Source organism: Furipterus horrens, unplaced genomic scaffold, assembly GCF_987537825.1.
Source record: "Furipterus horrens unplaced genomic scaffold, mFurHor1.1.pri manual_scaffold_11, whole genome shotgun sequence".
Taxonomy (NCBI): Eukaryota; Metazoa; Chordata; class Mammalia; order Chiroptera; family Furipteridae; genus Furipterus; species Furipterus horrens.
The window spans coordinates 84,520,035-84,542,361 of record NW_028327181.1 but is presented as its reverse complement, the minus strand read 5'-3'; the positions used below and the strand labels follow the sequence as shown (position 1 = coordinate 84,542,361).

The following is a 22,327-nucleotide window of genomic DNA, read 5'->3' as shown; positions in this document are numbered from 1 at the left end:
ACAGCAAACTCTTCTTGTCGCTGCACTGTCACTAGACGGGAGGAGGTGCAGGTGCGTCTGCTCAGACTCGTGGGCTGGGGTCACGGAGGCTGCTGGTGGGGTTGCTGTGGGCCTGAGCCCAGGGCAGGGGGATGCCGCGCTTGGACCCGGGCTCAGCTGCCTCGACTGTGTGGGTGTGTGCGGCACTTTGCATCAGGCACTCTGGGCCTGTCCCCCAGCTCTGGAAAGGGGCTAACCTCCCCCATGCTAATGGCCTTTCCTGCTCCTTCTTCTGTGGCCTTCTTCCTTGGGCCTGGTGAGCAGACCCTAAGGAAGCCCCCTGCTTTTCTTGCTGCTCAGGCCAGTGCTCCTCTCTCCCGCCCTCCTGGCCCTGCTGCCAGCGCCCCCTAGTGCCGGGATGGCCGTGCGTGAGGGCAGGGGCCTCTGAGATCCAATGCGGGCCTCAGAGATCTCTCTCCAGCTCCTCTGCTTGCTTGTGGAGTGAGCGTTCTTGGAGTCCGAAGCTTCCATACAGAAATCCCAGGGCCTATTCTTTGCTTTCCCGTCCTCACCCTCTCCTGGCACAAGGGCTTGTGCTCCCAAATTAGGATGAGGCTGAAGAATGGTGAAGGAAGAAGGGAGCCCACACGGTAACCTTGTTTTCTGTCCATATCTAAATTACCCTTCCTCATCCCAGGACCGGGCCCAAGAGGGCAACCATGCCCTCTTGGAGATCAGGGCCCAGTGTCAGCCCTGCAGCCTGCACCCACAGCCCCCTCCTCACACGCCCCCATCTGCTGAGAGGTTCTGGTGTTGGGGTGCACCCTTCCAGACATGGCTCTGAGCCCAGGAGCCTGCTCTCAGGGGGGCAGCATGAACGCCCCGACCCCATTCTCTGGCTGCTGCTTCCAGGGTAGCCTACAACGAGTGGGGGTCACCGGTTAGTTTGTGGCTGGCTGGTGATGGCCAGCCCCGGCATAAAGGCCACGGCCCATTCCCTAACCAAAGCCAGCTGTGCTGCAGGCGTGTGGCGGCAGGGGCCTGGCTATGGGTGCAGGCTGGAGGTAAAGGTCTCAAGCCAGACAGACAAATGGAACATTCAAACACACCTTGCTGTTTTAAATGACCGCTTTGAGGTCCTGAGATCCTGAGGTAGATGGGTGAGACCCTCCCCCACCCCCAGTCCAAGACAGGTGTACCTTGGAGAAGGAGTGGTTTCAGGTCACCACGACTTGGCCTGTGCATGACCACACCTCAGAGCCCACTCTGAGGGACTGACAGGGGTAGGAACTAGCCGCTTTCAACAAGTCAAGAAGTAAGGTAATTACTCTTTCAGCATCCAAGGAAGTCTGTTTGCAACCCACCACCCCAGTACCTGTCTTGGGTCAAGAGACAGTTGGGCAGTTAAGTAAGGTGCCCGCTGATGAATGCTGGACCCGTTGCTGTATCCAAGGCAGCAGCGTGGCTGTCCCAGGCAGTGCCCGGGAGGACGTGGAGGAGAGCTGGGAGCCTCCCTGCCTGCTTCGCAGGTCGACTCTGAGCATGTGCCTTGTGGGCAGCCTCCAGGAGACCCGGGGGAAGAAAGGCAAGCAGGGACCCTCTCTCCATTGGAATAGGCCCCTCTCAAACAGGGAAACAGGACACTTTGCAGGAGGTGCCAAAGATGAACCAGGGCCTGGCTAGCAGGTGGATTGTGTGGGTGACAGTGAGTGAGCAAGTGAGTGGCTAAGCCAGGGCGAAGCTGGCGGCAGGGGAGGAATGGCAGGGACAGACCAGCCAGGGAAGCTGCGGTCCTTCTCGTGTCCCAGCCCCTCACCTCCTGCACAACCTGTAGGTCCAGGACAGGAGCCACTCATGGAGTCGGAGGGCAGGGCATGCTGGCTGTGCATGAGTACGTGTGCAGGCGTGGCTACGTGTCCACAGTGCGGTCCAGACAAATCGTCAGCGTGGCCATATTTCTGGCCTAAAGGGGCTCCCACAATGAGGGAGCAACTGGAGCCTGCCAGCCAAGGGAGCTTTTCCCTCTGCTGAACCTCCCTGTGACCTGAGCTGCCACCTGTCCCATCTGGGGAGCATGTGGGGGTCCCCCTGCAGAAGGATGTAAATGGACCCAGATGTTTACCTCCAGACAGGTAGCCCGGCCCAGGATGTGCCCCCACCCACCCCAGACTGCGCTCTGACTGCGCCTGGCCCTCTTCTTGTCTTGCAGAACTACAGCGAGAGGGAAGCATCGAGACTCTGAGTAACAGCTCAGGTTCTACCAGCGGCAGCATCCCCAGAAACTTCGATGGCTACCGATCTCCGCTGCCCACCAATGAGAGTCAGCCCCTCAGCCTCTTTCCTACCGGCTTCTCGTAGGTACCAGCTACCTGCTTCTGACTGGCCGGCCCACTCACCTGCTGGAGGAAGGAGGAGAAGCCCCCTCCGGCCCTCCCCTTCAGTCTCTGGTCCTCTTTCACCAAGCACCTTCCCCAAGCTTAGTGACAACAGCCACCCACCCTCCCTGGATTGAGAAGAGAACCTCCTCCAAAGCACCTTGGCGCACTCTGACCCCGTCAGCAGGGCTGTGGCAGGGAGAGACTGCAGAAGCTCTGTCCCCTCCTCTGTTTGCACATGATGTCCTGCGTTGGATCCGCTTTTGTATTTTCTAACCATACCCACGGGGGGCCTGATTGGGGAGAGGGTGGATGGCCTGGCCAGGCATTTTGATCCTGACCGGCCAGCTCCAGCCTGTTCCTGGCTGTGGGACACACTGCCAGCTTCTCTGGGTCAGCCTCCCTCTGGAATGGGGTGAACTGAGGCCCAGAGGGTTAAGGAAGGAATAAGACAAGAGACGCACCCCCTTCCTCTTTTCTGTCCCCTTTGGCTCATGGGAAGGACTTGTCTTTCTTGTTTGTAAGCCCTTTTACCCTGGTCCTGAACTGTTCGGTGAAGGAAACCATGGTTACCAAGGCCTTGTCAAAAAGTGCACGTCTTGTCCAATAAATCATGCTGCAATTGGTGTCCGTCCCTGAGTTGCTGGGGTCAGGGTCCTCTCCAAGTGCCAAGCAGGGTCCTGTGGGCCTTACCATGTGTCCCTGCTTCCTGACACATGCAGCTGAGGGAGAGGCATCGAGGGGACAGGAAGAAAAAGGAGAATGTTCGCTTTGGAAGTTGGGTGAGGCCTGATTTAAATCTATTCTCCAACCTTCCTGCCTGCTACAGAGCCAGTGAGTTTGGGGGCCACCACCGGCCCAACACCCCTTGGCTGTGGCAGTTTGGGCCAGTCATGTCCTTGACATGCTGCTGGGCTGCTCTGGGAGGGAGAACCTGATGATGACTCTGACCTTGTGTTCAGGGCAGGGCACCTTGTACTTGGCTCTCTTCAAGTTCAGAAGGGGGAAGGTCAGTCAGGTGAATGTGGGTCTCTCATGAATCCTGACCAGAACCTTTGTTCCCTTCCCCCTCCCAATTCTGGACCTAAAGAGAAGGGCAGGAAGGAGACAGGAGCAGGGGAAGCAAAAATGGGTGTTGAGCAGGAAGGAGAATAATGTTAGCCCTAGTCCCCACTTCCCTGAGACCCCAGAAAGGCCTGGGAGGATCAAAGGAAACCCACTGAGCCAGGTGTGGTTTGGGGTGAAGTTTAATGTAACAGCCGCAGAAGAGTTGAGTTCACAAATAAGCAGGCTTTCCCATCCAAATGTCCAGCAGGAGCCGGGGCAGTTCCTGGGGCCCCTACCCCCTTCACACGCACCCCACCCAACCCTGGCACCCAAGAAGAGATTTAATCTTTTGTTCCCTCCGCCACATCGGTTGGGCATGTTAGGAGAAGGGGGACCTGAATCACACTAGGTTCTGTAGGCTGAGGACATGGCCCTGCATAGGGTGGCTGAAGCCAGTCCCTCCTGCCTGGGAACCTGCAGGGTGAGAAGTCACATGGCAGAAGGGAAGCATGCGGGGAGGTCAGGAGGCCTGGACACAGCCAGAGGGGGCTGCCGGAGGAGCAGCAGCTTTTCCCCATTTCAGCTGAATTGGAGACATTGATGTGCCGGGCACAGCCGCCACCCCCAGCCAGAGCAGTGTTTCTGTGGAGGGGGGATGGGAGGGAAGGGTGCCACAAGGCTGCCTGTGCACTCTGCCCTTGGGCTGGCTCCCTAGGGATGAGTCCAGAGCTCTAGGAAGGCTGAGCCCCTCTGAACCCACCGTAGGGCACATGGATGGGGCAAAGATGGAGAGCCAGGAGCTCTCTCCAATCATGCAGGGAACAGGCTGGCAGCTTGAGTCAGGAGTCCTCCCTGGCTCAGCCCTTTCCTCCAGGGGGTGCAAAACAGCTGTGGCCTCCTCCAGTCAGGGAAAGTGGTGGGTGTAGGGCTGGACTTGCCGGCTGAGCTTGCAGGACAATCTGGTTATTCATCTGCTCACAGCCAGGGCAACTCTGAGTATGTGGGGGGAGGGGGAGGATAAGAGAGGCCAGATAAGCTGGCCCCATGGCGGCTGCCACTGGAGCTCGGGTTATCAGAGAGGCCTTGGGCCTGGCCCCCGACTAATTGGGGAGGTTATGGACCCTGCCACAGCCTGTAATCAGCTGGAAGTGAGAGCTGGGCCCCAGAGTGGGGGGCCTCGCTGCCCACTGGCCATGGAGCAGCCAGCCTCCTGTCCTCTATAGAGATAACACCTGGGCAATCTCTGCCTCACCCCCAGCGGACCCCCAAGATGGCATCACCTCGGAGGCCCAGGGAACACGCATCTAATTGTGGCCTGACCCCATGACCTTGAGGAAGCCATGTGACCTCGCTGATTCTTGTAGCACTACCTGCCCAACGGGCAAATTGCTATGGACTTTCTCTCATTTTGGAAGAGGAAAAAAATATCTTCATGGTCTTTGAGGAGGCTGATGGGAGCTCTGGCGCAGCTCAAGGAGAGAGGGCCCACTGCTGGGGGTACATCCAAGGAAGAGCCCAGTGGTCCCAAGACAAATTCAGGTGCACAGCGCTCTGTCTGACACTAGTGTCACATGGAGGCCAGAGCAGGCAGCTGCCCATCTGGGACTGGAAATGGTTTCTCTGGGCTGATGTTTCTGATTTTCACAGATGAGAAAATCTGGAAACTAGAAGATACCTGAAGAGCATTATTTGGTCCTTATTTTGCAGAGGAGAAGACTAAGCCCCAGAGCAGGCCAGGGCCTTGCCCAAGGTCACAAAGTCACACAGCTAACCTGCTGATGCCTCTGTGTTCCTTGCTGCCTCTCATGCCCTGACTGCTCTCCTCAGAGAGCCCCAGTCTGCCCTGACCTGTACCCCCCTCAAGATCCAAGACTCTGAATCCACTCACCCCATCCCCGAGCCCTCAGAGCTTCCAGCTCCTGCCCCTGACTGACTTTGAAGCTGCTCCCTTGTCCCTGTGTCAGGGGGAAGGCAGCCCCCTTCCTGCAGACCTAGAACTGCAAACTCTAGGGACCAAAGGAAAGAACAGTGTGTGTGTCTTGTATTCAAAGCCAAGAGCCCAGCCTGAGGGTAGGGGCCTGGAGTCTCAGCCTTGCCTTGTAGCTACCGGGACAGCAGCAACATTAGCACCTTGCTCTCTTTTAAGATCCCAGGGTTTCTGCCACAGTAATGTGTGGCCTCTGGGCTTCAGCGTCCTCATCTGTAAAGGAAGGGAAGGGGAACAGACACTGCGGATAAGAGCAACTAGGCCGAAGCAGGCAAAGAGGAAGCTGCAGGGCAAAAGGTTGGTTTGAGGCCGGAGGCTGCTCAGACAGGCCAGGTAGCTCTTCTGCGGGGAAGGGAGGGTGGGTGCGTGCAGCTGGAGCCCAGAATGGGATGCGTTGCGGGTGAAGCTGCCCGGGGGAATCCCGGCCCGCTCCCTGCGAAAGCGTTTTTAAAAAGCGAATCAAGGGCCTAGTGAGCACGCGTGGCAGACCAGCCCCACCCTCTCTGAGCAGGTGGGCTGGTCCTTGGGGTCTTTCCTGAGCTTTGCCCCCTTTCTTAAGCCACTGGGCAGCATGGTCAGCTCACGATGCCGTGATCCCAGGCACCCACCTTTGCGATCTCACTCGTGCACGGCCACGCGCACGCAGGGTTACAGATGCACACCGCACTTTTGCCAACCCCGAGCCACAACGGGACAGTTGGGACCTTTGGACCTCAACTCCACATTAGCGAAAAGTCTGGAGCTCCCAGGGTTACCGGATCCCCAAAACTCTGGGGAAGTCGTCCAAAGTGCCCGGTTCAGGTGCAGAGCAACACCCCTCGAGGGCCAAGTGTGTCCCGGACCAGAGTGGCCAGGCTGGGGCCTCGCCTTCGCATCAGCCTGGGAGATTGGGGGTGGGCCACACAGGCCTGGCTGCCGAGGCACTAACCCGGACCTAATCTGAATAAGCGGCCCCGCCGCCTATCCTGGCTGAAGGCAGGGGCCACAAAGTGGCGGGAAAGAGGTTTCGCCTCCGCTGTCCCCGCGATCCCCCGCCCCCACGTCCCATCCCAGCCACTAGGTCCGACCCTGCACCGGGTAATTGGGTCGGGAGGGAGGCGACGGGCGCGCGGCGACTCCAGAGAGACTACGCGCCTGTCAGCCGCAATTTGTCTAAGTGGACAGGACAGGCCGGGCCGCTGTGGGCCGGGGTTGTCGAGGCCGCGGCCCCCACCCCAGTCAGACCTGGGACGGCAGGGGAGCCGGGCCGGGCCGCTAAGTGGGGCTAGCTGGCGCCAAGGCTCCGGGAGGCGAGCGGGTCCGGCCTAACTGCGGGGGATGAGAAGCAGCTCTGTCTGCTCACCGCCTGGACACGCTAAGACCCCGACGGCACCTCCACTGCTGGTGACACACTTAGGGCCGCACACATTACCCGAGCTTAGCCTGGGCACACTCATATAGGACTGTGCACTTATACCAGTCTCGCAGCAGCACCCCGTTATCCAGATGCATGTCCCCTCTGCCACAAGGCCATGCATCCTCAAGCCATCCATGCAGGCTCACGAAGATCCACGCCCAGTCACACAGACCAAAGACACCGGCGGGGACAAACCCCGGGAAGGTCCTAGCAGTGGCCCTTGACCCCACAGACAATTAAGGGGCCAGAGGCAGACGGGCAACCCAGCCAGGCTCTGGACCGCGGCACCACCCGGCCCGGGCCGGATTTCCTTATTGCGGGAGCTCGGAGCGTACTGAGTGTGTGCAACCGACCAGAGGCTGGGAAACCCGCGCCCGCCCGACGCCTGGGCCCAGGAGGGCTTGGGAGAGGGAGGGGCGGCTGAGCGCGCGTCCCCCGCCCGTCTTCGGGGTCGGACCGATGCGAAGTGACAGGGGCCGGAGCTTTGTTGTGGAGCCTCGGCCGCCTGGCGCCAGCCGCCCCCGCCCGTGCCCTCCCCCTCCAGCCCTGGGCGGCTCCCAAGGCGCCCCCCGGGGCCTCTTAAAGAGACACGCACTCTCAGCCCTGGGGACCCCCCAGAGGCGCCTGTTCCCGGGAGGAGGAAGAGGAGGAGACCCAGGTGGGGGAGGGGCCGAACGGGAGCTGGGCGTCGCACGGCGCCGCTCGGAGGCCGTCTAAGCCTCCCCTGAGTGGGTTTTCGATGAACCAAGGATATCATCGCTGGAGAGTTTGGGGTGGGGGGCGGGTGCGGGGAGGGATGTTAGATTCAGAATCCTGAGAGTAGCTGTAGCAGAACCTCGGGTTCGTTGCAGGGCGTTAGGACAGGACAGACGGCGGGAGCCGGCCGAGAAAGAGCCTGTGACCGCCAAAGGGCAGGTCTGAGGTCCAGTTCCTGTGGCCAGGTGGGGTCGTGGTCCCCAAATGCAACAACTGCACGGTCACCACCCGATGCCTTGGGCAAATAGCCCAGGCCAGTGTCGATCAAACTCTCTGGGCCTTACACCCCCTGGACCAACTACGGACCTTCCCCAGGAAAATGTTCAAATTGCACACAGTTAGGTGTACACACATTCTTACAAGTACGAAAGTACGTGCACACACACTTTACAAATGTATCCACCGATTTCCAGGCCCCTACCCGGATTCCAGGCTAAGGATCACTGCTCTGTCTATTATCTGGTCACCTCCTCAATGGCGCAAACCTGTCCACACATATCCTTCCCCAAGGGGCCACATCCTGCCTGGGATGGAGCCGGCAGGGCTTTTCCTGTGCAAAGCGGCAACGGATCCAGCCCCGGCTGCGTAGACTGTACAGATAGAGTAGAAGATTCGTTCTGGACAGAGAGAAGGCACTAAGTCGGGAGCGACCCACCCAAGAGAGAGGTAGTGAAGAAAAACCCCGTGGGGGCTGCGCCCATTTAAACGGTGGGTACAGGAGTTTCGAGAGTGCCAGGGCCGTATCGGAAAAATAGAAAAATGGTCGGGTAGGTCAAACAGCTCTAGGCGGTCCCGAACTCGAACTGCCCAGGCCGACCAGGTTTTACATTCCAGATCCGAGTGCGCAACGACAAGGTGCCCTGAGACTGGGCGTGCGCAGCGGATGGGCTGGGTTTGCCTGGGACATCGTTGGATGTGAGCTGTAGGCGCCCACCACGCCGGCACTGGCCCGCTCAACTCACCGGCACTTGCATTAGTTGTGTGGGCAGGAGTGTCACTCACGTCTAGTGAGTGGTTCGTCTTGTCCTTCGGAACGTGACTGCCAGGAATCAGTCTTAGTGTCGCCGCCCGAGCCCGATTCAAGCAGGTGTGTGGCCGCCAACTCTCTGGGAGCCCGCCTTAAGTTGCCTCTCCCGCTGCGCACGGAGGGCACCACCACCCAGGGCGTAACACACACATACATACACAAGCACGCGCACGCACACATCGTTGGGTTGGAGGAATACTGGGGTTGCCGAGAAACGAAGACTGAATGGGAAGAGTGGGTTCAATCACAGGGTGTGGGGGTGGTGTTCAATCACAGGTGCGCACAGACATTCCGACCCCTACTGCTCAGAGCTGCTGAACTTGGGAGACGTGCCCTGGCGAAAGCTGGAAACTCTAGGAAAGTGGCGGAGAGCAGCTGGAAGATGCCTGTGTTTAGGATGAGGGAGACTTGTGTACCGGATGCGGCGAAAATTCGTTGGGTTGTGGGTCAAGAATCTGGGGGCCGGGATCAGCCCGCGCAGTGCCGCCTTGTGCTCGGCAAAAGGTGCGTTCCCTTCCTAGCCCCGAGGATCCGCTCTCCTGGCCCTCGGAGGGCTCAAGGCTGAGTCCAAACGCAGACCAATATTAGGCTGAGTTCAGGGCTTGCCCGGAACTCCAGGTTCCTCCAGAGTCTTCATGTGAGGGTTGGCAATGGTTAGGGGGTCTCCGCGTTTCCCGAGTGCCAAGGCCTCGAGTCCCGCTCCCGCCCACGCCGGCCCCACCAAGGCTCTGCCACCGCTCCACTCACCAGGTTCCGCTCCGGGACCTCCGCCGCCCGCGCCTCCCGATTCGCCCGCCCACCGGCCTCTCCAGCGCCCGCAGCCTCCCTCCGGAGTGCAGGGGCCCCAGGCGGCGCTGCTGCCGGGAGTGGGGTCGGGACCAAGCTGGGGCGCGGGCCAGAGCGTCTGGGCTGCTGGGCACAGGATGAGGGCGCCCCCTCTCCTCTCGGGGCCGTGTCAATGCTTTGCACTTGGGGCTGGAGTGCGGCTGGGGGTCCTTCCTCCAGGCCCTGAGACCCTGGCGCCCCCCGCCTCAGGCCCATTCGGCGGGTCGGGTCGGCCGGCCAGCTTCCCATCCGAGCTCAGGGAGCCTCAGGCACGGGCTCGGGGTGGGGGCCGGGGCAGGGGGAGGGGTCTCGGGGCTCGCTGGCCCGTCATTGGTTAATATTTTATTCTGTTGACATGTTTTCTTACTGCTGAGGCTTCCGACACCTTCTCCCCGGCCCCCCCTCCCGGCCGGAGCTTGGCCGGAGCTGTCAAAACCCCGCCCCCGGAGACCCACAATTGGTCCAAAAAGCGTAAAATCAGCAATCAAGGGGGGCCTGGCTCGTTAGCGCAGGGGATCCGAGCAGGGCAGGACATGTGAGATAGTCACAGTTTTCCAGAGATCACGACAAGATCTAACCAGTCGCGCGTGGTCCCCGGCGCCGGAGCGGGCCAGCCCAGCCCAGCCCCGCGCAGAGCCCCCGCCACCCCCGCGCTCAGAGCCCCGCGCCCCTCGCCGTGCGCCGGACGGGGAGCCGGGAAGAGCCGCCGCCGAGCTTGCCACCCGAGTCGCCCTTCCTCCTCGCGCGCCGCCGCCCGGGCCGGGGGTCCGAGCCCCGCGCCCCCGGCCCCGGCCCCCGGGCGCCTGGGCCGGATGTCCAGATGAGAGAGCCGGCGCTGGCGGCCAGCGCCATGGCTTACCATCCGTTCCACGCTCCACGGCCGGCCGACTTCCCCATGTCCGCCTTCCTGGCGGCGGCGCAGCCCTCCTTCTTCCCCGCGCTCGCACTGCCGCCGGGAGCGCTGGCCAAGCCGCTGCCCGACCCGGGCCTGGCGGGGGCGGCGGCCGTGGCGGCGGCGGCGGCGGCGGCCGAGGCGGGGCTGCACGTCTCGGCACTCGGCCCGCACCCGCCCGCCGCGCATCTGCGCTCGCTTAAGAGTCTGGAGCCCGAGGACGAGGTGGAGGACGACCCCAAGGTGACGCTGGAGGCCAAAGAGCTGTGGGACCAATTCCACAAGCTGGGCACCGAGATGGTCATCACCAAGTCCGGGAGGTAGGGCGGCCCTCTGGCCGGAGGGCGCGAGGGCGGGCGGGCGGGCTAGGGGACCCGATTGCACCGGTCAGCACCGAGCCCTTCGCTCGGGGCTCCAAGTTCCAGCCCGGCGCTCCCTTAGCTCCTACAGACAACCAAATGATTTGGCATCGAGCGATATTTTAGGAACTGAAACAACAAAATCTCCCGAATGAAGTAAAACGAAAATACGCTCCTAAAGAATAGTTCCAACCGTTCTGAGTCTCAAAGCGGAGGAGGCCCCGCTGCTCGGCCCTGGCAGGTCTCGGAGGTCTCGGCTGCAACTTCTTAGCCTCTTCACCCTTGATCTCCTGCCTTCCTGTCTGGCTTGGAGTGCCGGGGTTCAGCGTCTTCCGGACTTTCTTACGACCCTGGAGCCCAGAATGGGACCCGCACCCCACTAGACCCAGGCTGGCCTGCTGGTTCCCGCCGGCCGCTCCGTTCCTGACAGCGCGGTGGAGCGGCCCAGTCGCAGCCCTGACCCGGCCAGGCCTAAGAGCAAGGAGCTCCGGACTCACACGCCGCACCAGGCCTTAAAGCCAAAAGAAAACCACAGCCCCTCACCCCTCCACCCATCTTGACTCAGCCACCCGGAGCCGAGGCCTCACGCTGGCCCTCTTCCCCCGAACTTCAGGGTCAGAGTCATTGTTCGGCACTACAACCCAGTTCCCCAAATAAACATCTTCTGAATTTATTTCTGGGAACTTCTGTCCCCAGTGGGTATACCCCCGGACAAATTTCGGGGAGATTCAAGAGAAGCAGGTGTATTTTCAGAAGATCTGGATTTCTGTACTGGACATTGGCTTTTATCTCAGATATCTAAGAGTAAGAGGGCCACCAGATCTGAGCATAGGGCCATGGGAAGGCAGAAATGGGATTTCCCAGGAGTAACAACCACAGGTGGGGTCTCCCAGGCAGCAATAAGGGGACAGAACAGTGACCACAGGGAAACACAGATGGGGAACCTGCAGGCAGTGTGGTGTGTGTCCAGGGAGAGTCCTACGACGTACAGCGGGGTCCTACGGCATCTTTCTCTTTCCTTTCTTGCAGGCGGATGTTTCCTCCGTTCAAGGTGCGAGTCAGCGGTCTAGACAAGAAGGCCAAATACATCCTGCTGATGGACATTGTGGCCGCTGATGATTGCCGGTATAAATTCCATAATTCGCGCTGGATGGTGGCCGGTAAGGCCGACCCAGAGATGCCCAAACGCATGTACATCCACCCGGACAGCCCGGCCACGGGAGAGCAGTGGATGGCCAAGCCCGTGGCCTTCCACAAGCTGAAGCTGACTAACAACATCTCCGACAAACACGGCTTTGTGAGTGTGGGGCAAGCTTGGAGATGGGTAGTCGGGGCCTTCACCTAGCACTGCAGCCCAAGGTTGAAGAGTGAGGCCCGGGGAGTCCCCAGAGTGCCCCTGCCCAGGCCGCTGCCCTGTGGCTTATGCAGGCTGGGCCTGGGTCTAGAGGGCTCTGGTCTGTGTAAGCCTGGGGAATGGCAGGGTATGGACTAGCAAGTTCCAGGCTGCTCACAATCTCGGCTTGGGGCAGGCTTTCTAAAAGCCCTTCCGAGCTACCAGTGACGTGCACATATGGCTGGGACTCGGTTATGCAGCCGCTGGTCTTCAGGTGTTGAGCTTGGAAGACCTGCCCACGACCTCAGCTTGTGCTCACCCTTCTCCAAGGGTCCCCATTGATCTCCTCAGACTAGGAGATTTATAAGTTAAACCAGCCCCTAGACACCCTCTCTGAGACTCCCTTCCTTCCTCCACAGGCAGATTCCTGACTAGGAGGAGGGGGTTTGGGGGTTCTCTCCTTTTCTGCCTGAGCTAGGGCCCCAGTGAATGGGAGAGGGTAGTTCAAGGGGCAAAAGGGACTGCCTGTTCAGAGATAGGGCAGTCCATGAGCCTCCGAGTTCCCAAACTTCTCTCCGTGGGTTTACTAGGGCTTAGCAATGTGCTAAGAGAGGTTAAGGGCAGAGTTTTGTCTTATTTCTATTTTCAAAAGAGGTAATTTTTTTTAGTGGAGAGAGAAAGAGGGAAACTGATGAAAGGAAATTTAAAAGGGAAATAAAATAAAAAGTATTATAAAGGAGGAAAAGAGCAAGGAAGACAGGAGAAAATAGCAAAGGGGGTGATGCAGGGAAAGCAGAACCACGCAAGAGACAGAAATGGAAAAGAATTCAGGCCCCTAGAGAGTAGAAATGCTCTGCCAAAGGCTGGGGGCTGCCGTCTGACCCGAGCCCTCCCCGCAGACCATCCTGAACTCCATGCACAAGTACCAGCCGCGCTTCCACATCGTGCGAGCCAACGACATCCTGAAGCTGCCCTACAGCACCTTCCGCACTTACGTGTTCCCCGAAACCGACTTCATCGCGGTCACTGCCTACCAGAACGACAAGGTGCGCAGAACGCGTGACGGGCCCAGCCCCTGCGCCGACGCCCCCACACACATGCAGGCTCCAACCTCTCACTCACACACTCCCGGAGCACCCCCAAACAACCCACCCCCTCACAACCCGCTCCTGACCACCAGCCTCTCATCTGTAAGGGCAGCACGCAGGGAAACCCTCCAGGCTCCCTCCCAAGTCCAGGACACGTAGACACTCGCTCCCTGGGGCGCGCAACAGCTGGGCGCTCGCTGGGGTGGAGATGTTTACTTAGCAATTAGCAAAGACTCCGGGCTGCATGGACAATTTTACATTTCATTCGTTTATTTCTTGGCTCAGGGATGGGAATTTAAATGAAGAGAGGGTGCCCGAGGCAATCTGCCCAGGCTCTCCCGATGCTTAGAACCCTAAGCTAGGAACCTGGGGCCCAGTTTTCACTCTCCCGAGGGAGCCAGAGGTCGGGACAGGTGACACAACCCCCCAAAGCAATCCCCTTCGGGCCAGTTTAGGCCGGGACCTCTTGGGAGGTGCTTAAAGACTTTCCCTTCAAGCCAAAGCGCTTTTTCTGCTTGATGCCTTTCTACACCCTCTCCCTAGAGGGGCCAAGCACCACCCCCATTAGATCTGTGTCTGTGTGAGCTACTCCCGGTGAATGAGAGTCCAGAGTGTCCTGACATCCTCCTTTCTGTCTTTGTGAGCCGATGTGTAACTGCACCATTTAGGGTGCCCTGGATACGTGAGGAGGCCCGTTTTTCGTTTGTTCTGTGGGCACTTGTTTTGTCTGTGTATGCTCGGGCCCGTGAGTGTGACATGTCTTTTCTGTGTCTACGGACCTGCCTGTGTTCTGCGGTCTCAGGTGCCGCGTTTGTTTGCGCCTGAGCCTGAGTGCATGCTTGGGCAGATTTCGACTCTGTGCTCACAGCTTTGGGCCTGTGTGTGCAGGCTGAGCGATTCTGCTTGGAATACTTGGAAGCAGGAGAAACTCTGTCGCTTTTCTCGAATCCCACCCGCTGCCTTATCTCGCCTTTGGGTTCAGAGCTGCCCATCCCAGGCGGGAGGGTGCCCAGCAGACACTCCCGGGCTTTCCTCTGGGCCGGCAGCCGCTGACCTCGGGATGCCCCAGGCCAGGCTGGAGGAGCCGCATCTTAAGCTAGTGTCGCCCTCTCGGTCCCCGCAGATCACGCAGCTGAAGATCGACAACAACCCGTTTGCCAAGGGCTTCCGGGACACCGGGAACGGCAGGAGGGAGAAAAGGTGAGGGTTGCTCAGGACCGCTCCTGCCTGGGGGAGCAGGACGTGAGAGTGTGTGCGCTCGCCTCTGACCCACTCCCTCCGTTTATCCCCAGGAAGCAGCTGACGCTGCCTTCTCTGCGCTTGTACGAAGAACACTGCAAGCCGGAGCGCGACGGCGCCGAATCGGACGCCTCATCCTGTGACCCTCCCCCCGCCCGGGAACCGCCACCGTCCCCGGGGGCAGCGCCTAGTCCCCTCCGCCTGCACCGCAACAGAGGTGAGGGTCGGTAGGTCGGACCAGGGTCGGGGGAGGGAGAAAGGGAGGGTCTCCTCAGGGCGCCAGCTGGCTCTTTGCTCAACGTCAGGCTAAACCTAAGGCCCAGGGAAGCGTTCCCAGTGTGTCTGGGATGGGGTTTCCAATCTGGACGCCCCCGTTAGAATGGTCCCTGGCAGCCAGAAGATACGGCTGGACTCCCAAGCTTCATTCCTGGCCCTGTGTGACTCTGGCAATAAAGGAAATTGTACAGGGCTCAATTTCTCCCACTGTATATAAGGAATCTTGGATTAGGTGGCCTGTCACTGCCCCTTGCCCAAAGAGGATCTAGAAGCCGTGGACTTGCCCTCTCCGACAGCAGGCCTTTCCAAGTCTCTCGGACCTGCCCCAGACACCGGGAGAGCCTTCGCGTCTCTCTTCCCGAGCCCCTGTAACCCCACGATTCCTCTCTGACCTGCAGCCGAGGATAAGTCGTTCGCCGCAGACAGCGACCCAGAACCCGAAAGGCTGAGCGAGGAGCGCGCGGGACCTGCGCTAGGCCGCAGCCCGGCGCTGGATGGCAGCAGCCCGCCTCGCTTGTCCGAACCTGAGCGCGCCCGGGAGCGGCGCAGCCCGGAGAGGGGCAAGGAGCCGGCGGAGGGCGGCGGGGATGGCCCTTTTGGTCTGCGGACCCTAGAGAAGGAGAGGGCCGAAGGCCGGCGGAAGGACGAGGGGCGCAAGGAGGCGGGAGAGGGCAAGGAGCCCAGCCTGGCACCGTTGGTGGTGCAGACAGACAGTGCGTCCCCCCTGGGTGCCGGCCACCTCCCGGGACTGGCTTTCTCCGGCCATCTGCACGGGCAGCAGTTTTTCGGGCCACTAGGTGCTGGCCAGCCGCTATTTCTGCACCCAGGACAGTTCGCCATGGGCCCTGGAGCCTTCTCTGCCATGGGCATGGGTCACCTCCTGGCCTCCGTGGCGAGCAGTGGCAATAGCGGAGGCGGCGGGCCAGGGGCCGCCACCGGGCTGGACACAGGCGGGCTCGGCCCTGCGGTCAGTGCAGCAAGCACCGCGGCGCCCTTCCCGTTCCACCTCTCCCAGCACATGCTGGCATCTCAGGTAAGGCCTGTGATCTGGTGGCATCAGGATGGAGGGGGGAGGAGCAATGTGGGTGGCTGGGGTAGGCACAGGACTTAAAGAGTACTATAGGCACTCAGAGATTCTAGTGGGCAAGGACTCCGTCCTGGGGAGACCTGATGTGCACTCTCTAGGACACTAGTTCAGGGACACTAAGACTCTAGGTCCAGGGTCTGGGAAGATTGCTCCTTCCGACTTCTGTGTGACCTTGGGCAAGTCACTGGCCCTCTCTGGGCTTGCTTCCTTCCCTATAGGCACAGCATTGAAGGGGGCACCCATTAGATTCTTCCAGCTGTGACAGACTGGAGCTGCCCCATGGCCATTGTGAAGTCCACTCTCCTGGCCTCAGGACATTTCTCTTGGGAGCAAAGACCTTTGACTTACTGTAAATCCCTGAAAGGCGAAGGTGGCTGGACAAAGAGAATGGGACATTTTGCAATATCTTCCGGACAGTTGATCACCAAAACGATCCACCTCCAGATGCCTTTTTCAGGCCATTCAGGAAGTCCACTGACCTGACAAAGGGCAAGGCTGTTCCTTCCCCCACCTTGGGTTTTCTGACTCCCCAGCCACACATCTTAGGGAAAAGGAGCTCAGTTCCCCAGGCCCAGGTTGAAATTCTGAGCTCCCAGGGGAGAGTTTATTAAACTGTGGCCAGCAGCAAAATAAGGAGATCGGATGGGGAGAGCGGCCTCTTTGGTTGCTTGGGTGGAATATTCCCTGTGGAAAGATTTGGATTCTCTTCATTCATTTTCTTCCCTCTGAGGTTTCTGGCAAATTGAACCCTTGAGATCATATCTTACGGGAAGGAAAATAGGAGTTCAGGTCTGAGAAGGCTCCTTTGGTTTAGAAGCAAATATTTTTTAAAGTGGGGAGGAGATTTTAAACAGGATTTAAACAGAGCTCAGTAGGGGGGTGTGGAGTGTTTGGAGGCACTAACATCACATACCTAGAACTCTGGGCTGGCAAGGAGGCTTCTGGAAAATGGAATTTGGGGCCTGGAGGTGGAATCTGAACCCTTGATTCTGTATGCATGTGAATGCCTCCTCTCCAGGCAAATTCTGGTGACAGGCATAGGCATCACAGAGGTCATGGAGAAGTCACCACGGGGGCATCTAGACACAGGCCTGGCCAACAGGTGCAAGGCTAGGTTGAGAGTGCCCAGCATTCTGGAGGCATCACTTGGTATACTGCTAGTGGTTAAGTAGCCAAGCCAGGGAAGCCCACCCCTGGCCATCAGGTAGAGCCAAATCCTGGGAGAACTGACACCTCCCTCCTTCCTCACCACTTGAAATGCCCAGCCTGAATGCCCAGTAGGGCTTGACCTTCTAGGAAGGATATTTTTTCATTTCTGACTAAGCTACTTTTTTTCTTCCTGTCTGAGCCAGGCCTGAGTCTCTAGAAGCCCAGCGCAGTCAGCTCCCTGCCCTCCTCCCCATACCCACATAGTCTGGGGAGTGAGCCATTATTTCAAAGGTCAGATAATCCAAAAGTCGGGCCTCATGGACTCAGGCGGTGTTTATCCAAGGTTTCCTGGCTACTGTGCTCTCCACAGGCAGAGACTGCATTCCTTCCTCAGCTGCCACTGCGGTGCCGCCAGTTCTTTATAGCATATTCAGGCCAGTTTATAAACTGATTGGCATCTGTCCCCTTCTCCTGGCCCAGGCAAAGACCTCTGAGCAGGTGGGCAAGCAGAAGGAGAATTTACAAAGCTCCTCCCCTCTACCTAGCTGTGCTTCCTCAGCCCTTTGGGGTCACCTGCAGATGTAAGAGCTGGAGAGGACACTGTTCTAAGTGAGCAGAACATCCCAAGACAGCCAGAGCTGCCTGCTTGCCACCTGGCCCTGTGCCTGCGCTGTGTCCTCCCTCTAGGCCTTTGCCTATGCTAGTTCAGCCACTTGGAATGTCCTTCCCCTTACTCATCCTGGCACAGAGCTTAATGGTGCCAGGCCTTTGTGGCAACCTGAAGTGAGCCATAGACATACTGGCTCATGTCTAACTGTGCTGCCTGGGGTTATAGTTATGTGAGCTCTGGCCTTCTGTTCCTAAAACAGTAGGGCAAGGAGTCCTAGTTGTAGCCCCAGCCCCAGCACCCAGCTCACCCTCAGGGACACATCAGGCAGGATGCCTAACCCCTGTATTCTGGTTCTTTTCCAGGGAATCCCAATGCCCACTTTCGGAGGCCTCTTCCCGTACCCCTACACCTACATGGCAGCCGCTGCTGCAGCCGCCTCTGCTTTGCCAGCCACCAGTGCTGCTGCTGCAGCCGCGGCTGCCGCCGGCTCCCTCTCCCGGAGCCCCTTTCTGGGCAGTGCCCGGCCTCGTCTGCGCTTCAGCCCCTACCAGATCCCGGTCACCATCCCGCCTAGCACTAGTCTCCTCACCACGGGGCTGGCGGCGGAGGGCTCCAAGGCTGCAGGCAGCAACAGCCGGGAACCCAGCCCGCTGCCCGAGCTGGCTCTCCGTAAAGTGGGGGCTCCGCCCCGGGGTGCCCTGTCGCCCAGCGTATCAGCCAAAGAGGCGGCCAGTGAACTGCAGAGCATCCAGAGACTGGTGAGTGGGCTGGAGAGCCAGCGAGCCCTCTCCCCCGGCAGGGAGTCTCCCAAGTGAGGGGGCTGCCCAGTGACTCCGCTGCCACGAAGGCCTCCTGGGCTGCCTGCCCCTGCTGCTTGGAACCTGTACAGCACAGAATGGGTATTTATTTAAATAAAGGAGCATAAATGGGCTGCAGCAGCCGGAACAGAGCCCTAACCAGCCAGCGCAGGCCTGGGACACTTCCCTGGGCCTCATAAGGAATCCTGCTCCCGGATCACAGTCCCTTTGGAGCCACTGGACTCAGTCCAGGTTTGCTCCAGTGTCAAGGTGGCATCGTCTGAGGGCATCTCTGGGTCCTTCAGCGCTGTGGGGAGACCTCATCCCAGCCCGGCGGTCTCTTCAGGAGCCAGAAGGTGCAGGGGTTAGGGGTGGGAGCTTCGGAGGGAGCCCCAGAAGACCTTAGCCTCTTGCCTGGACTGCCTGAGAATCTGGGATGAGGGATAATGGGGTCAGTGAAGACTGAAGTCAGTGTAGACTTGAGCTGGGAGGGACCTCTTCTTTTAGTACCCCCTCCTCTTCCTCCCAAGAGACAGGCGCTCCTTCTACCCCTGGGTCAGCGGAGAGAGTGGCACTTCTGCCTTGAGTCGCCAGGGAAAAAAAGATATTTATGAAATAAATGGTAATTTGTGTAAATAAGCTTTAAGGTTCCCAGAATATGCAAATTGGTATTAATTTATTCAAAAGTGTACATTGCTGTGTACATAATATTTAGAGATTAACTCATAGCATTTAATTTTTTTTTCATTTTACATGAGCATCTATATTGTACAGGGCTGGGGGGGGGGCGGTCCTTGGCTGCAGGAGAAAGCCCTGACCCCGGAGGAGCTCCCACCCCGCCAGCCCCTCGGCCCCTCCGCCCGGGCTTGGCTCGCCTGGCCCGCAGGCTCCACCTCAGGTTTTCACTTTTCGCTCCGGAGTGAGACGAAACGACAATAAATAAATAAATAAATAAATAAATAAATAAATAAATAAATAAATAAATAAATAAATAAATAAATAAGAAAGAAAAGAGCGAGAGAAAGAGAGAAAACAATTAAACGCGAGAAAACAATAAAACGCTACACTGCGAAGTGAACGCGCTGTGCGCTCTGTGGGCCGCGCGGGGCTGGGGCGCAGCACGCGCGCTAGGAGGGACTGGAGGCGGGGACAAAAGGTTGGGCGCCCCGGGCTCGGCGGCAGCTGCATCCTGGGGGCGGCGGCGCGGCTGGGGCAGCGGGAGGAGCCGCGAAGCCGGGCGGCGCCGGTGCCAGCCGCGGGCTGGGCTAGGAGGCGCCGAGTCGCCTCAAGGCCCTGGAGCCCCCCGCGCTCCCCGGGCGCCCCGCGTCCCAGGCCAGGGACCGGGCTCCCTCTACTGGCCACTCCCCTCTGTCCGCGGCTACAGCCACTCCGCGGATTCCGGGTCCCTTTATGGGGCACCATAGTGGAAACGCACCCCTTTTAGCGCCTCTGGGTAAGTGGGGCTGTTAAGGTGAGTGATCCCGCTCTCCCTTCCGAGGAGGGGTGTGGTTGTGGTCCCCCAAATACCGCACACCCTGGAACTCTTTTTCCATCTCTCTGCCTCCTGAACCTCAGAAAGAAACATCTCCGTGTCAGGGCTGTTGACTAGAGTAGCAAAGTCTAGCCTGAAAGTTTTCCCGTGTACTTCATCTGAATCTCTGTGGGAGGTGTGAGGACTTACTTTCCCCCTGTATTATAATGATGATAATGGGCTCAGCTAGGGATTTCTCTGGGCGGCCCACTGTTTCACTCTCCATTAGGCCCCTGCTTCTCCGAGGCCCACTCCTGCAAGGTCAGCTGCCTCCGGCCCCCATCCTGTGAGTTGGCCAAGGTGGCATCTTCTCTCCTCTTCGCCCAGCCAACAGGTATCCACAGCCCCAAATACTAGCAGTGGGAAGGGGTGGACAGCCACTCCTTCAACCCAGCCCTGGGTCTCTCCCTCACTGAGCCCCTCCACCTTCTTCCCAGTCCTCTCCTCTCCTCTCCCTTTTGGTTGTAACTAAACTTTATTATTTTTACATTCGATATTATTTTCTATTAATTTCAGGTGTACAGCATCATGGTTAGGTAATCAAAGAAGTACCCACCTGGCACCACACATAGTTATTACAATATAATATTATCGACTGTATTCCTTCCTTAAGCTGTACTTTACATTCCCATGATTATTTTGTGACTACTAATTTGTAGTTCTTAATCCCGTCACCATTTTCACCCAGTCCTCCAACACCTCTCCCCTCAGGCAACCATCAGTCTGATCTCTTTATCTGTGAGTCCCAGTTCTCTCCTCTTTAAGCCTTAGGGATCTGTGATGTCTTGGCTGAGCAGGTTGTCCACCTTGGCACTTTGGGAAGTGGGAGGCACTGGCCCTCAACTCGCGAGGGGCACCAGGGCTGGTGATATGGAGAAAGGGTGAGTGAAGGTGGAGGTGGAATTGACAGTATCCGGGCCTTCAGGCTCCCAGGACACCTTCCTGAGCCAACACATTTGCAAGAAAGGAGAACTAAGCCACCTCTTCCAGGCAGGGCGCTGGTCCTTGGCCGCACTGCATTAGCTATGCTCTGGGTCAGTGAACGAATGGGAGGGATCAGGAGACTGCCCCCCCCACCTGCCCCCCCGAGGGTAGGCTCCAGCTTCCCTGTTTCCTCTGATCTTCAGGCAGGCAGGCCCGGAACAGCGAAGGTGCAGTCCAATAACGCGTGGGGCAGAGACAACTTTCTGAGCTCGTCGACAGTGTACTTAGTCCAGGGAGCTTTGGGCTAAAGATACCGCTAGGATTCGAAGAGCAGGAGCGCGTTATCTCCTTCCAGTTTCTCACCGACCGTACGTCTAGGAGCAGTTAGGGAAAAGGCTGCAGGTTCACAGCAGCCTGCGGAACACCAGGGGGCAGCACACACCTGGGGCCGCGCGAGCGGCCTCCCGCACAGTGGGGGGAACCCGAGGAGGGTCGCTGCAAAGGTGGGGCTGGCCGGCGTCGCTGTGGGAGCAGCCGGGTGGGGTGAAGTGGCATCCCGGGGCGTCGAGAGGCCCCGGGTCCTGAGCACAGTTTGGAGACTTTTTCCCCTTTCCCCCGCCTTCCGCCACTCACGTCCCCTCCCGGAGTTGCCTTCGAAGCGCTCCGTTGGGTCCCAGCTGCGAACTTGAGTTCGGCTACAGGAATCGCGCGGCGGCGGCAGAGCCTAGTTCCAGACAAAGGCCCGGCCGCTCCCTGGCCCAATTAAGCCAGCCGCTTTTCAGCCCTCTTTGTTCCCGGGGTCGCCAATTAGCCCAGGCTCCCGGGTCCCGCCGCTCCGGTGCCCCAAGGCCCCCTTAACCCTTCAGGGCCTGGCACCAGGGGCCCTAGACGGCAGAACCGCCATCGCGGGGGCATATTTGTGAGGGGAGCATATTTGGGGGTGATGGGATCTGACGGATCTCTGTGGCTTGTTGGTGACCTGATGTATCGCCACGGGGCCCTGTGCTTTGGAAGTGTGCGGTCTGAGAGGGGATTGTGCGTATAAGGTGGGATTGTGACTGTGGTTCACGGGGGAGCTGGGAGACTGGAGGTGTGGGTGTGGGGGCTCCGTGAGACCTTTCAGCGACTAGGCAGCAAGGATTTCGAGACCTAGAAAGACCTCATTTCCTCTTCGGTTAATCCCCGCAGGCCATTCCTTCCTCTCCCACCGCCTACTTCCCAGCCAAAGGCTGCGGCGGAGGGAATCTTGAGCGTTAGTGGCCAGGCCCTGCCCTGCGTGAATGGCGCAGAACCGGGGTCCGCCTCCCAGCTTGCCGCTGATACACATGCAGGGCACCCCTTGGAGCCTTAGGGATGCCTTCAGGTTGGTGACACCCAGGACACCCACAGGTGAACGCCCCAGATCGAACGCCCCGTCCCCCAGTTTCCCACGTATAGGATGATTCAAGAGACACAGTCTCTATGAGACCGAGGTTTAAACTTTGAGCTTGCCTTCCTCCCCCAACCCCGCTTTGGGAAGTACTTCAAATCCAATCCCACTCCGTCCCCTCCTTCACGGTCCTCGACCCCAAAGTTTGGAGCACCAGTCGGGCGGGCAGGGTCCAGCGAGGTGCCGAGCGCTCCCTGCTTTAGGTACCGGGGGGACCGATG

General features: G+C 59.1%; 2 protein-coding genes across 10 annotated transcripts in view; both read left to right on the top strand.

Moving 5' to 3' along the window:
* The window catches only part of BCAS3 (BCAS3 microtubule associated cell migration factor), a 489,419-nt gene extending 486,439 nt beyond the window's left edge, over positions 1 to 2,980 (top strand). For 4 of the 8 annotated variants that reach the window (XM_090257347.1, XM_090257345.1, XM_090257343.1 and 1 more), the window contains one exon: positions 2,189 to 2,980. In XM_090257347.1, coding sequence (XP_090113473.1) covers positions 2,189 to 2,337 — 149 coding nt within the window. In that variant the 3' untranslated portion in view covers positions 2,338 to 2,980. The remainder of the gene's footprint in view (positions 1 to 2,188) is intronic. The other 4 variants (XM_090257348.1, XM_090257346.1, XM_090257344.1 and 1 more) reach the window with 1 other exon arrangement.
* A 6,926-nt stretch (positions 2,981 to 9,906) lies between these two features.
* Positions 9,907 to 20,352, top strand: TBX2 (T-box transcription factor 2). 2 transcript variants are annotated; one of them, XM_090291636.1, is made up of 9 exons: positions 9,907 to 10,604; positions 11,673 to 11,940; positions 12,876 to 13,022; positions 14,188 to 14,264; positions 14,357 to 14,520; positions 14,978 to 15,612; positions 17,788 to 18,183; positions 19,983 to 20,087; positions 20,270 to 20,352. In XM_090291636.1, the coding sequence occupies exons 1-9, from the start codon at positions 10,213 to 10,215 to the stop codon at positions 20,291 to 20,293; spliced, it is 2,208 nt and encodes a 735-aa protein (XP_090147762.1). In that variant the 5' UTR covers positions 9,907 to 10,212; the 3' UTR covers positions 20,294 to 20,352. The 2 variants fall into 2 exon arrangements, with proteins under 2 accessions (XP_090147762.1, XP_090147763.1); XM_090291637.1 differs by lacking the exons at positions 19,983 to 20,087; positions 20,270 to 20,352 and having other exon boundaries at positions 9,910 to 10,604; positions 17,788 to 18,861.
* Positions 20,353 to 22,327: the final 1,975 nt, after the last annotated feature.

What these genes read in the sequence shown, in the direction of transcription:
- TBX2 (XM_090291636.1), top strand. Translation starts at nt 10,213, where the DNA reads ATGAGAGAGCCGGCGCTGGCGGCCAGCGCCATGGCTTACCATCCGTTC. An exon ending in TCTCCGACAAACACGGCTTT is followed by an intron (nt 11,941 to 12,875) that starts GTGAGTGTGGGG and finishes CCCTCCCCGCAG; the next exon opens with ACCATCCTGAACTCCATGCA. An exon ending in AGCACATGCTGGCATCTCAG is followed by an intron (nt 15,613 to 17,787) that starts GTAAGGCCTGTG and finishes GTTCTTTTCCAG; the next exon opens with GGAATCCCAATGCCCACTTT.